General features: G+C 37.5%; 1 protein-coding gene across 2 annotated transcripts in view; it reads left to right on the top strand.

Moving 5' to 3' along the window:
- The window catches only part of map2k5 (mitogen-activated protein kinase kinase 5), a 67,837-nt gene that overhangs the window by 24,093 nt on the left and 28,524 nt on the right, over positions 1-15,220 (top strand). For both annotated transcript variants that reach the window (XM_038308834.1, XM_038308835.1), the window contains 6 exons: positions 415-476; positions 4,399-4,447; positions 4,555-4,628; positions 6,893-6,943; positions 7,059-7,130; positions 8,764-8,793. In XM_038308834.1, the coding sequence (XP_038164762.1) occupies positions 415-476; positions 4,399-4,447; positions 4,555-4,628; positions 6,893-6,943; positions 7,059-7,130; positions 8,764-8,793 (338 nt within the window). The remainder of the gene's footprint in view (positions 1-414; positions 477-4,398; positions 4,448-4,554; positions 4,629-6,892; positions 6,944-7,058; positions 7,131-8,763; positions 8,794-15,220) is intronic.

Below are 15,220 nucleotides of genomic sequence, written 5' to 3'. Positions count from 1 at the left end.
TAATGCAACAATTCCCCTGTTTCACACATTCTGCTGTGCATCAGTAAAGTCTGCATAACTTCTGATGACTTTTACCTTTAAGGAGTTTTTTTTTTAACTTCTATCACATGTAAAAGCAAAGACGGGGTTATTTTATACAAGCCATTATGTCTCCTAAAGGCACCGTTTTCTTTTTCCTATTTTTTAAATTCACAACTACTTCGACCAAAAATAAATTTCATTTTCACATTTTTTTAATTTAGTCAAACCTAACAGTTCATTATTTGATCGATCACTTTAAAAACTGAACTAAAATAGTTTTCATTTCAAGCTAAGGCCTTTATTTCTCTCATCTATTTTTTTTTCTTTTTTTGCTTTAAAGGCCCATGAGGTAAAACCAACCATGGTGAATAATCTTTATTTTCTTCTGTGCAGGTGGATCCTTGGACGTCTATAAAAGAATCCCAGAGCACGTCCTGGGAGGGATCGCCGTTGCAGTAAGTTTATTGAAATCAGCCATTATTAAATCTGCAGTCATTTCAGACGTTTATTTTTATCTTGGAATATTAAAAGCTGAAAAGTCTAAAGGTTTTTATGACTTTCAGGTCCCTTTCTCCCTGATTTTTTTTACTTTTTTATTAGTATTATTTTTTTTTTTTTGTGGCTGCTAGAACCATCTTTTTGATTGGGGCGGCCTTGAAGTCGATTAATGCACATCTCCATTCCGCACTCATTACCCTCCTCTGGTCTCCAACTCCTCTTTTTGTGTTGCTTCCCCTTTAACTTTGTCCATAATCAAACACTGACAGCTATTTAATCAGTGCTAATTCTGTTTCACAGCTTTCCCTCCTTTCTACTGCCACAGTTGTTAATTATCACTGAAAGAGAAGCACCCGGGAGGTTGCCAGTTGTTGCACATTGTACAACAATCTTTCAAGGCAGTTTTGTATTTTTATTTTTCATTCATCTCACCATGTTGTATATCAGCGCTGGCTTTCAAAAGCCTTGGAAGTAGCCTTCATGTTGTGTAAATGAAGAAATCAACACAATGTGGTGAAGAGCGTTTGAAAATGAATATTAGTTAAACACCAGTTGAGCTTCTGTCAGGAGGAGGAAACGACTTCAACGCGATGCACCAAATTTCTTTGAAACCTTTTAAATCATTCAACTCTTTCTGCAGGGTTATCATTTCAAGGCATTTCTTTCTTAGTATCTTTTTACTCCAATTATGGGACTAATTTGCAAGCTATATGATTGGTGATTGCTATCGAGAGCCTTATTTCCAACAAAGTTCTCCCTTTAACAAGGAAGGGAGGGAAAGGAAAGAAAAGGTTTTGCTCACTACTCGATGTTTACTCATCTTTGGAGCCTTGTTCAGAATTTCAACCCAGTGTACTAAGACATCCATCCATCCTTTTTCCGTCACTCTTATTCCTGCTGGCGTCGCGAGGGGTGCTGGTGCCTACAGGCGAGAGGGGGGGTACTCCCTGGACAGTTCAACAGTCCATCGCAGAGCGTGTACTAAGACATAGCTTTGATATTTAGTGGTTACACTCTAAAACAGTATAAAACATATTTTTTATCACATCTATTTCAAAGGAATTTTTTGCGATACTTGTACCCATTTTCATGATCTTTACATACCTGTTCAACATGTTGTGAAAAAGCATTCTCCACAGCTGCAGCATGTCTGCTTCTCCCTGTTTGTGATTGCTGGAATTTTTCTTCTTCAATTAAGTTAAAAAATAATTCATTAATCCCAAAGGGAAATTAAAGGCCTGAAAGAGGATTCTGAGGTGGAAGATATGTCTGACTGTTGTTTGTGTATTTTTGAATTATGTGCATGTGTCAGTGTCCCCTCATTCGCAAAAGTTCTCTATGCTGGAAACACCTCACCATAACTCTCAATTTTAGGGCTTCCTTGCATAAGAAATATGAAAACATTCAGAATATGTTTAAAAGTTCTCTTTTTGTTCATATTTCAAGTGTGCAAGAGCTTAAAGGAATAGTACACCCAAAACATGATTAGCCTTCATTTTCTACTCACCTCTATGCTGAACAACACTCTGGAGTATTTTTTTTGATATCTCAAATGCATCTGGAGATCTGGGAGGCTTCTTGCTGTCTGCTCACATTCAAATAATGGAGGTGCCCAGCGCCCGAGACAGAAAGGTCCATAAAAGTCCACAAAAAACGTGTCAATATTCCTCCATACTGCTCATCCAGAATTTACTCGAAACGAAGTCATTTAGAATGTTTTTAGAGCATAAACGGTAGTGTATAGGATTTCCTGAAAGCGCGCGCCAGCGCGTTCAGGACGCTACGGAAGCCGGCAGACCAAACCAGATGAAAGTGCATATTCAGCGTCTGCTCTGCCGATAATGCAAGCGTAGAAGAAGAAATGTGCTTTTTACCTGTGCAAAGAAAGAAACAACGAAAGAAAAATGTCTGAGGACTTCAGTGTTGAGGAAGAGCAGGAGTTCTTTGCCGAGCTGAATGCGCACTTTCATCTGGTTTGGTCTGCCGCGGTTTCCGTAGACTCGTGAACGCGCTTTTAGGAAATACTATACACTACTGTTTATGCTCTAAAAACATTCTAAATGACTTAGTTTCGAGTAAATTCTGGATGCTACCCACTCAGGACACTTGGAATACATTGGACGAGCAGTATGGAGGAATATTGACACGTTTTTTGTGGACTTTTATGGACCTTTCTGCCTCGGGCACCATAGACCTCCATTATTTGAATGTCAGCAGACAGCAAGAAGCCTCCCAGATCTCCAGATGCATTTGAGATATCAAAAAAGTACTCCAGAGTGTTGTTCAGCATGGGGGTGAATAGAAAATGAAGGCTAATCATGTTTTGGGTGTACTATTCCTTTAACACATGCATGACACCGGCGCTCAGTTTTGTGTATTTGAGCATAACGCTTGAAAATGACACCAGTTAAACTTTTAACAATATAGACATGTTATAAATACTAACGTTTAAATTCTCCACAATTCAACTTCCAAGTTAATTTAAGGAAACCATGAGCACCAAAGCACATTTAATAAAGATATAGCTACTTTTTAAATCAGAATTTCTGCAATAAAGCTCTGACTTTCTACCTTTGAAGCGATCCTGGTCCAAATTCAGAAGGCATGGCTTTTCGACTAGAGATGTTTTCCAATAGGAGAACTGTGATTTTCATTTGTTATTGTTGGACCCCCAGATAGGTTTGCGTTTTATTGCGCTTTTCCACCAAAAAGATTCCAGGTCATTAGAGCCAGCTTAGAACTGGCTCTGTAAGTGAAACATTTTGACTTCCAATATCATTCAGATCTAAAGGTATTAACCCTTTATAGGGCAAGTTACCATTTTTGATCACTTCCATCCTTACCCCTTACAAATGGAGGGCCATTTCTTTTACTCTGTGTGTTTTTCATGAATTTCTTATAGAAGCACTTTTGTTATTTTTCTTAACATATACGGGCAAGTTGGCGTTTCTTGTTATTACATCGACATTCATTTTTGCCATCAAAATGTACATATTTTTTAACGTTGCAAAGTTAATAAGGCCTTGTCCTGGATTCCAATAACACACTACAAAAAATGATCTATAGATTTGTGAAAAGGTCTTAAAATAAGTGTATTTACCCTTAATTTGAGTAGGTAAATAAGAAAATCTCCCAGTTGAAGGAGCATTTTTATGCCTTAAAATCAGATTATTTGATATTATGCTCTTGAAATAGGAGACTGGGTTTTTCCCCTTATTTTAAATGTAAATGTTCGTATTCTATTTGCAAAGTATCTCACTTACCTGCTCAGTTAAAAAAAGCACTTATTTTAAGAAAAACTGACTTCCTTAGATTTCAGTTTTTTGCTTGAAATTTAGATAGTCTTTCACTTAATGCCCTATAAAGGGTTAATGCGTTTTTTGATTCTTGCTTTTTTCTGTGTTTTTGTAAGGGTTGGTAACACATTAAGACAATTTAACCTTACACATAATACTTATTATTCTGGTTTTTCTGCAAACTGGTGCTCCAAGATCACTTTTTTATTATTGAATGTTTCACAATCCTGATCGGCAGATCACACTTGCTGTTGGACAAGCTTTTAGTTTAAAACGCTGCAAACGCCACTGCAGATTTTAATTAAAAGGCCAACAGAGGCGAGTTGGAGATCACATCCATGCATTTAGTGGAAAACAATCAGCTGTGAACGGCAGCTGATGATGGCCTATTGTCCTACTTAAACACTGTGACTGCTGATTTCAAAATTATATTCTTATTCTGATGCTAGATTTTTTATTGTTGTGTTTTCATGTTTGATTGATTAAAAATGGAAGAAACCTAAACTTAGGATTTTTGTTCATGTAAAGGCTAAACGGGTGAAGCTGTAATTTGTAGTTTTTTTTGTCATGCTTGCCTCCATAGGTCGTGAAAGGCCTGACATATTTGTGGAGCCTGAAGATACTTCACAGAGGTGAGTAAGATTGCTGAGTAAAAAAAAAAAAGAAGAGGTGCAGAGTTGATAAAGACAAGCAGCCGAGTGCTGATTTTGCAGTTCTATCAAGCAATTTGTCTCCACAGATGTCAAGCCTTCCAATATGCTGGTGAACACCCGAGGACAAGTCAAGCTATGTGACTTTGGTGTCAGCACGCAGGTACTCTGATTTGTTTGCGTCGGAGCGAATGAAAGAAGGAAGGATGGGAAATGCTCGGAAGCGACCGGCGCAGTCCTGTGCGCACGTGGTCAGCTTGTCAATCACAGTATTCATTTTACACTCAAGACATCAGAGCCATCCCTAGGGTCATCTTCTCACATTATTCACCCCCCCTTCCCACCACCGCCATTGTTCTGCTTCCTCTGAAAAAAAGGCTATAATTATGACCCTCAAACACAACGCCGAGCCTCATTGATATGTATTCAGTAGATTGGAGGGGAAAGCGTGGGTGGCAGACAATAGCCTTGTCATCGTGTGTGTGTGTGTGTGTGTGTGTGTGTGCACATGCCAAAGTGTGTTTTGTAATGTAATCATCAGGGACAGACCTTCACCGTCCCCAAACCAAAACACCCAACAGTAGGGACTCCCCCCCCCCCCCCCCCCCCCTCTTTCACTATCCTCACACAAACAGTATCCCTTCCCTGAAAATCTGGTAATTTAGTTTAGTTTTGGTTTACTTCTCCGCTTCTCAATGCTGATCAGACTTGTCCTTTCCCTCTTTTCATTTATATATATACAGTGGGGAAATAAGTATTTGACCCCTTGCTGATTTTGCAGGTTTGCCCACTTACAAAGAATGTAAGTGGGCAAACATAATCATATGTACATTCTAACAGTGAGAGACAGAATCCCAAAGAAAAATCCAGAAATTCACATCATATGAATATTTAAAAATTGATAACCATCTGATGATGAAAAACTACTATTTGACACCGTGGACAAACTGCATGTTAATATTTTGTAGAACAGCCATTATTGGCCAAACGGTTTTTATAGTTTGTGACAAGGTTTGTGCACATTTCGGCAGGGATGTTGGCCTACTACTCCCTGCAGACAGCCTCCAAATCATTCAGGTTTGTCGCCTGACAACTCGAATTTTAAGCTCCCTCCAAAGATTTTCAATTGGATTCAGGTCTGGAGACTGGCTAGGCCACTCCAGAACCTTGATGTTCTTCTTCTTCAGCCACTCTTTTTTTGCTTTTGGGGTGTGCTTAGGGTCGCTGAAACACCCATCCTCGACCCATCTTCAGCTCTCTCACTGAGGGAAGGAGATGTTGATCCAGAATTCCATGATACATGGCCCCGTCCATCCTCCCCTCAATACGATGGAGTTGTCCCACCCCCTTGGCTGAAAAGCACCCCAAAAGCATGATGTTGGCACCACCATGCTTGACGCTGGGGATGGTGTTCTTTGGGTTGTACTCGATGTTCTTTGCCTTCCAAACACGATGAGTTGAGTTGAGGCCAAAAAGTTCTATTTTGGTCTCATATGACCACATCGTCCAGGTGGTGAATGGCGAACTTCATGCGGGCCTGTACATATTTCTTCTTGAGCAGGGGGACCTTGCGTGCGCTGCAGGATTTCAATCCATGACGGCGTAGTGTGTTACCCACCGTTTCTTTTGTAACTGTGGTCCCAGCTGCCTTCAGTTGATTCATCAGTTCCCCCCTTGTGGTTTTGGGATGATTCCTCACCGTTTGCATGATCAGGGACACCCCACGAGGCCAGATCTTGTGTGGAGGCCCAGATCCAGGGAGGTTGGCGGTGGTGTGGTGCTTCTTTCATTTCCTGATAACTGCACCGACAATTGATCTTTTCTCTCCAAGTTGCTTTCCGATTCTCTTGTAGCCCATCCCTGCCTTGTGCAGATCAACAATCTTGTCCCTGATGTCCGTAGAAAGCTCTTTGGTCTTGCCCATGGCAGTAATGTTGGATGCTGGTTGTTTGGGTGTTGACAGGTGTCTTTTATACAGGTAACGAGGTGAGGCAGGTGTATTTGATGTAGATAATTGGTTGGGATTGGGGCTGTGTCTTAAAGAAAGACCAAGTTGTAGTAGCCAGAATACTTGCTGTTTGGTAGGGGGTCAAATACTTGTTTTTCCTCATCAGATGGTGTATATATATATATATATATATATATATATATATATATATATATATATATATGTTGTCTTTTAAACTCATACATCCTTCGTCCCTTCTTCACGTTCTCTAGGACATAATAAGAAAGCATACATTCATCAGGCCACAGATGACATAAACCACCTTTGTCCCTCGTTGAAGGTCTGGGTTAGGGTTAGCCCTAACCAAACACAGCTTTCAAGACAGTTTCTATGACTATGACATATAAAAACTATTCATCTTATTGCTGTTTAAAGATCTATTATGTGCTTATAATATGTATTTTTTCTTACATTTGCAGCTTGTAAATTCTATAGCAAAAACATATGTGGGAACCAATGCTTACATGGCAGTAAGTTTGCCTCCTCCTTTTCTAATTTTGAATAAAGTTCTGCTCTTTTTTTTTTTTTGAACATGTAAGACTTTGTTGATTGATTCTAAGGGATCGTTTTCCTTTTTCTCACTAGCCCGAAAGGATATCAGGAGAGCAGTACGGGATCCATGCCGATGTCTGGAGTGTGGGCATCTCTTTTATGGAGGTATGAGGTTTTTGTTTGCCAAGAGTTTGCACAGAAAGAAGTGGAAAATGTACAATCTCTACACAAGTTAAGGTTGCAAAGGGTGGGCAGTTTTCAGAAGCTGTCATTGGGCTTGAAATAAGATGGAGAATTCAGAAATAATCCAAATTTAAAGGTTTTGATGGGCATTACAGAAATTAAGCAAATCAGTTGAAATTTGGTGTGATTCCAACAAATTTTAGCAAATTCAAATTCAAAAACATTCGTCTAATATTTTGTTATTTGCTCATCCTGAGGCTAACATGTTCAGTTTACATCTGTAGTCTTAAGCTCTGGGCCTCAGTGATTCTAGAAGCACCTGGGCAGTTGATTGTGAAACAAATGGATCACGTAGGAGACTGGTTACAATACCTCTGCAGAAACATGTTCATGTCATTGAAGAATAGCAGAGCTGAACTCAACTGAAGTCCATTAAATATGTTTGGTTTAGTCTTTATAATCCTGTAATATATATTTTTACCAACTATGCTTAAAGTCAAAGTGAAGAGACAAATATCAATACTAAAAATTCTGAATTTATTCCTATGTATTTAATAAATTCCAGGAAATTTTGCAAAAAACTGAACTAAAGCCATATTCTTTACGACATCTACAGCTGAAATGGTTAAGGATTGTGTCGACCATAATGTGTGTTGAATCATTCTCCATATTGTTGATCCTTCCATTATCAGACAGCCTTTCAGCTCCACACCTACACTTCCCTGTTCTCTCGTCTTCCCATTTGCACTATTGATTCTCCATTTGTTTCTGCCTGCTGTCGGCCCTGTGCCCTGAAACAAAATGATTCATGCCCCTGTCTCATCTTTGTTTGTCAATAATTTTTGATTTAATCACTACTTTAACAAATATGGATGAGTTCAATATGAGGCCGTCATGTCCAGATTATTAACAAATAATCTGTGATATTGAAGATTACCCAATCTGTGCCACTTGATGCCAATGTATGCATTATGCTAAACTGAGATGATCTTCTACTCCACTGTGTTTAGGTAGATCTGTGTTGGCTTTGAATAACCCAAGGGCTCTGAAAGGCTGCTCCTCATTAAGATGAAAAGTATCCACCTCCTGGCTCTTCTTAAGGGGATGTACCAATCAACCATCCACCTAAAACTCCGCCCCTATGTGCTATATTAAAGAAGGGATTCCCGTTATCCCCTATGTTGTTCACAGAGGGGGGGTTGGAGGGGGGAGGAATTGCTTTGAGGTTAATAAGTTATAGCTGATGTTGTTGGACCAAGAAGTATTAGCAGCGGGTGGGCACTAAGCTAACCTTACAGGCTGAAAGTTTCAGTCTGTCCAATCCGTCCATTTCTCATTCCTGTGCTGGGATAAAATGTTTTACTGTAACAATAAAATCTAAATATATGGTGTAATAGCAGGTTAAACCTATAACTTAATGTATAAATGATACCGCAACCTAAATAACCATTTAAAGCTTAAAGCGGGTATTTGTTCAAACTTCAGCCCAATTGTTCCAGTTGTCTGATTTTACCAACTGATATCACACAAAGTGAATAAAATAAGATTGAGTTCATATTTTTGAATGTTTTAAGGTCTCTTTTATCAAAAATAATATTTCTTCTTCTTCTCACAGCTGGCTCTCGGCATGTTTCCATATCCTCAAGTAAGTGATCAGATAAATGATAAATGTCTAAATACTTGACAGTGTTAATGTCAGTGATGCAGTTCTGCATGGTCTGTTATAAAATGTTAGGGCTGTATATACTATATATTAGGGATGCACGATATTGGGATTTTGGCCGATATCCGATATGGCGATATTTTAAAACTCATGTAGCCGATAACCGATATCTATACCGATGTTAAAGCTGGACAAAAATAAGTAGTCATTGAAAATATAATAATAATTTTGTTATCCATTTCTGACATTTTGAAAAATAATATACTCAAATATATTTTCATATGCTGATATCAAATAGATTTTTAAAAACGCGGTATCGATCTATTTTACTTTCAAAATCTCGTGAAATTTCATCGTTCTGTTACAAACTCTCGTGATATTTGGCAAATTCTTGTGAGATTTTGTTAGTAAAATAGATCAATATCGCGTCAATATATCAACATATAAAAATTTGGCAACATTTCATGAATTTTCTAGGGATTTCGTAGCATAACGATGACATATAGCAATATTTCATTAGTAAAAGAGATTGATATGGTGTTTTTAAATGGTAATATATCAGCAAATGAAGATATTGTGATATTTTTATGTATCAATATTTTTTCCCTCGTCTTTAGAAGTTTTTAAGTCTGTAAAAAAGACGTTTTTGAGGAACAAGAAGAAGTAGTATTTTTTATTATTTTTTTTTTTTTTAGACTTTAGAAACTCAGAAGCTGATCAAATATCGGGTTAAATATCGGTGGGGTGGCTGATGTCCGATATTCAATTTTAAGGCAGATACAGGCCGATACCGATAGGGGGTCGATTATATCGTGCATCCCTAATATATATATATATATAACTATGTATATGTGTTTCTTTTTTATGACAGCGCAGCCCTCCTTCCCCCACCTGTTGCTGTGTGCCCCTGTGTTGCTTATCTGGCAGATAAACTCAGCTATTAGCAAATATATCAGGAGAAAATCATCATTTGTCACTTTTATATAGTGAACAGTGTTTTAAAATCATAGTTGATGGTAAAAAAATACCTTACTAACCAACCAGCTGATTTTTCTTGTGTTGTTTTATATGCTGCAGAGAGGCAAACAGTGAGGCTATGTACTTATTTAATGATACAGTGTTTTGACTGTTTTTTTAAATACAAAGTAGCAATGAAAAATAACCACACAATAATTTTCATTTTTTCATGATTAAAAAAAAAATACAGGAAGAAAAAAGAAAATCTTTTAGTGGCTGTCCATTTTCATAAATCTTAAAAACAAAAAAACAGCTTCTTTATTCTACTTAATTAACATTAGAAACTTTTGTTTTATTTTCCTGCTACAAGAAACTGTTATTGGTAACATATAATATCTGCATTGCTCCATAGTTCATAGCAGCAGCAGCAGGAATCATTTTTGCTTTTCTTTTTTTGAACTATTAATTTGGGCATTGTTACTTTATTTTTAGTGCAGTTTGTGATAAAGTTAGAATTCTAATTCCAGGCCCATGCCTCATGAAATATATCTATATTTTCAGATTTTGGAAATAAAATTCCCACCAAAACATATTGTAAATGTCTTTGAAAAATCAATATATCCTTTTAGTTTTACTTTTAGTTGTCTAATTTTATTTTAATTACTCCTGAATGGCAAAAATCTACTGATAATCCTTGAATTCTTGTTGTTTTTGTCGACTTCTCACTATTTTCTGTTTACACACCAGGTCCATTCCCTCCTCCTCGTTACAGTAAATTAAAATCCTCCTCAAATGTAATTGCTGACCACAGAAGTGACTTCCCCAATCCCATCAAGTCTTTAAGTTGGGTTTAACCAGCTAATCCGTCCCTGAGCGATCTGAATCTGGTCACCTCGGTTTACCCTGCTGGCTGCTCGCCTGCAGATCTAAAGAAGCGGATTTGTATTCAGGACGTATTGTGTGAAAATCAGGCTCAGGAGACCCTGACCTTCATGGTAAAGATATTAGAATAGTTAACTTCTAAATGCTGCTTTAGCCCCGTTTGTTAGTGTGGTAAAATATTGCTGTCTTTTAAAATGCATCAGGTGTTCTTGGATTCTTGGAGTTTGCATTGGTGCACCGTTTTCAGAAGTGCAACAATCCTGTACAGAGGAATGTATAAGCTCTGATAATCTAAAATGTCCAGTAAGCACAGTATGTAGAAGGAACGTGGGCTGAAACCATCTGATTAATCGGGATTTATCAATTATTGAAATTATTGTCAACTAATATAGTAATCAATTAATAATCAACCGGAGTTTAAAGACTGTAAAACATGCCTTTAGCTAACAGAGCAACTCACTTAGAGCAGTAATTATATCAAAATTGTACAAAATATGTAAATATTTGCATTTAAGATATAAAAAAAAAACATTTTAATTTATTAATATGCTCTATCCAGAACACCTCAAGTGGAAAAGTTTTAGTTTCACCTGGTTTAATTTAGTAGAAAATCTTCTTTAAGGAACCTTTGGCTATCCGATTATTAATCGATTAATTAAACAGATTAATCAATTTGCAAAGTAGTCCTTAGTTGAAGCCCTACCTTTCAATATTACCCTGGTGAAGATGTGTAAAAAGCTTCCAAAATAAATTTTATTGCTGCAGCAAAGTTTCACACATGAAATATATTAGTCTTTAATTTGAAAATAACAGAGGCCAGTTTTTCATAATTCCTCTTCACAATAACAAAGATAAGAGCACATGAAATATGTAAAAAAAAAAAAAGGCAGATTTGTTTTGAGCTTTACAAGATTTACCCAAATAAAAAAAGTCAGGAGAATATTTAAAAGGTTTAAGAGAACCAGAACTGTGATGGCCGAATAAGGATCTGTGTTTAATTTACCACCGCACACAGCGGGCAGGATGGTAAAGGCTGGTCACACCACTACATCCCGCTCTGCAAGCTTTTTTTAATCTTATCGCTACACATACGGTGAGCAGAGCGATATCCTTGCAGGAATGTGCCACACTTTACTCCTCAGTCCATGGGTCCCACAAACTGAAACAATGTCCCGCAATCGACAATCAAAATACAAAGAAGCACTTCAGGTCATCTCCAACTTGCATATGGTGTTCTTAAAATAACAAAGGTAAAGGATTATGATATATACTAAAATATCATGGAAAACCAAATTTAAAGAGTAGAAAATGTAGCCACAAAAGATATTGTGGAACGGTTTAGAACTTGGTAGGGCCAGTAAAGGGTGATTGTTAGAGAGGTGTTTTTGTGAAGTTTCTCCAAAGTATTTTTTCTGTTTCATAAAGAAGGGAGCACAATAAGCCCTGGATATATCCCTCCCCTTTGTCCCTCATAAGCATCCTGCATGTTCCACATTTGTTTTTTTAGAGCTTAAAGAGGATCTCCATTTTACTTTATCCATGATAGGAGGTCAGGATTAAAGAAAAACTGACCATTTACACTATTAATTTAAATGTTTTATTCTTGATGTCCAGCTCTACCATGCTTGATATGATATGTACACACATCGGTTTCCTAAACTGGCTGCATTACCTTGTATTTCATAGACTTTACTCAGTGTTTCCTCTAATCAGACGTGTCTGACTTTGACACTTTGACTTTGTTCCTGTCTGAATCAGGAGTTAAGTCAGTCTGAGGTACAAAAGCGCAGCAGCAGAGAATCCTTTCTGACCAGCACTGTTCATTTTCAATGTACTCTAAGTGCCATGACTTTTTACGACGGCACTAAATTGTGTCTGGTGTATTCAGCCCATTAACAGAGGAAACAAGCCATCATGGGATCACCAAGACTCTAAAAAAAACTTATTTTAAAGGAGCAATAATTTATTATTTTGGATTAAAAGAGATTAAAGGATAGTAATTTAAAGAACTGTGTCTTTTAGATGGAGTATGGTGTGAATTCACACATCTTCCTCCATAGTTGCCTCGACTGCTTTTCTAATTAATGCTCTCTTTGGAAAGCCTGTCTTTGTAGATTTGAAGTTGTGGCGCATTATTTTCAGATGATGGTCCTCAGTGAGATTTTTAAAGCTTAAAATACTGGTTGATAATCCATCTTCTCTACAAAGTCATTCCTCATCTGCTGAGTTCGTTCCCTCATCTTCATGAGGCTTTTCAGTATTGCTCTCCTCTCCAACACCCTCTAAAGATTTATTAGCAGTATTTTTCTAGCATAAGGTTCCACATGGGTGAACTCTATACACTGAATGGTTGAGTTCTGATGCACTTGCTGTTTGTTTATCAGAGTTAATGGGGACAAAACAGATGCGGCCAACATTTCTAAGATTTTATTGAAAATGTTTTCCTTTCATTTTTCAATCATTCATTCTTCTTTGTCAGTTTATGAAACCACACAACGAAATACGTTAACGTGGTTGCTACATGACAAGAGTGGATATGGTTCCATAATTTGTGAGATTGATAAAATCAATATCATTCATTGGGAAAAGCTATAAAAGGAGTTTGTGAATATAATCTTAAGCTGGCCTGGTCTTGGTTAGAAGCTCCTTCTCTGAGTTATAGTTTAGTTGATCTAGTGTAGTCCATCCTCACTCACTGACTTGGAGGGATTGCATAAAGTGTTTGCAGTACCCCTCAGTTTTCATGCTCTACATTGTCCGACTTTTCCTTATTTTGGTCTTAATTCTCCCCTTACTCCATATGGCTCTCTAGACAGCTCACCTGCCGGCTGTGGCAGAGCTTTGTGGTGAAAGCACTCGGATCCAGCTCGTCAAGCGCAGCAGCCAAAGTCCTCAGGCCTGAGCTGTCATTTTTTTCTTCTCAGATGCCAGAACAGCTGTTTGTGCCCCCCCCCCCCCCCCCCCCCAACCTCCCACCCGCTACACTTGAAAGGAAAGATTTCAGCACAGACCAACGAAGTTTGCTAAGATGTGAATCTGTAGCATATGCGTTTCTGCCTTAAAGTTGCAGAGGATCCTGGAAGAGTTCAGTTTGCCTCGGAGGCATTCGTAAATTGCACTTCTGAAAAAAAGCCAATATTGTGTTTGGGATGCGTCACTCATACTGTAAAATTCAGAGGACGTGTGGTTGTTTTTCCCACTCGCCTTTTTTTTTGCAGCTCTTTGTTCGGTTGGCGCTCATTCATCCTGTTGTGTGTGCGCATGTATACATGCAGAGTGGAGTCATCACCTCGTGTTTGCCATGATTAGAGATGGCCTCTTTAATTCCACTTCACCACATGTTGGAATTCATTTGCGTTCTTTGTCAGGAGTTAATGGAGTTTTGAGCGGCTCGCTCTGAAAGTCTTTGAAGACACCAGACCTGATGATGTGATGTGTATACAGCCGCCAGCACTATTGCTTCTGATTGATTTGTTGTCGTTTTGGTTTGCTCTATTGTGTTTCTCTTCATTTTACTCATATTTGAATAGATTTCTGGATGAAATATCATGTCGTTCTTTTTGCTTTTTTTCTTTACAAACTTTATCACACATCACTGCCTGAATGAAGGACGACAGAGACTTTTCCTCTGTTGCTCTTTTCCCTTAACATGAATATGATTATTTTAGTGCTCATTTCTTCTATTTATTTGTTGCATAATTATAAGCAAAGTTCAGTTTTTTTTTAACAAACTCCAGGATTTCAAATATTAAAAATTATGTTGCCCTTTTTAAAAGGTTGATATTGAGGTTTTAATAGTTAAACAAGCAACCACTTTCCTAGTTAAATGGGGAGACCCTGACCCTTCCATCCTATTTATTGCTTTGATAATATAATAAACACTGAAAAACTATATGAGGCAAGATACAGTGCTTAGATAAGTGTTCAAAACCTCTTATGATTAATTTTTTACATTCTAATATGTTGTTTAATTAATGTATTTCATTCCACAACTTATTTATATAACAAGGAAAATCATTAATGAAAAGGAGCAGAAAACAACCCTAAACATAACATCTGTCCCCATTCTATTAAAACCGACCTATTTCTGTTTGAATAGGATTATACATATTAAAGAAACACTATGTATTGCCTATTTTTTTAAAGTAGAACTAAGATCATATACGGTTTTAGAAAAAGTTTACAAATAGAGATGTTCAGACCTTTTTTTTTTAAACCACCAATTAAGCTGGAAGTCTTCTGTCCATAAACGTTTGTTCCCATTTTCTTTGCAAAATAGTAAAGCTATTTCAACGTAGCTCTGGCTGCAGGTTAACGTTGTCTTCCTTTAAGCTGATTCTTCACCCATCGTTTCAATTGTTTGAAACCCCTCAAAGATAGTTTTTTTTCCCATATTTATCTTTGTTCAGTACAATGGACCTTTTTATATAATTTTGACCAGCCTCCTGGATGTTGCTAAAGGAGGTAGAGCAGTAGACCCGCAGCATGATACTGCTTTTCAATGGTGTATATAGCATGTCTAGGGTAATGTGCTGTGTGTTTTTACATACTAATGTTTAACAGTTTGATC

Source organism: Cyprinodon tularosa, unplaced genomic scaffold, assembly GCF_016077235.1.
Source record: "Cyprinodon tularosa strain WSP-4 unplaced genomic scaffold, ASM1607723v1 ctg649, whole genome shotgun sequence".
In the NCBI taxonomy this organism is placed as follows: Eukaryota; Metazoa; Chordata; class Actinopteri; order Cyprinodontiformes; family Cyprinodontidae; genus Cyprinodon; species Cyprinodon tularosa.
Note: the sequence above shows the minus strand (reverse complement) of the source record. Positions and strands in the feature narration are given on the sequence as shown.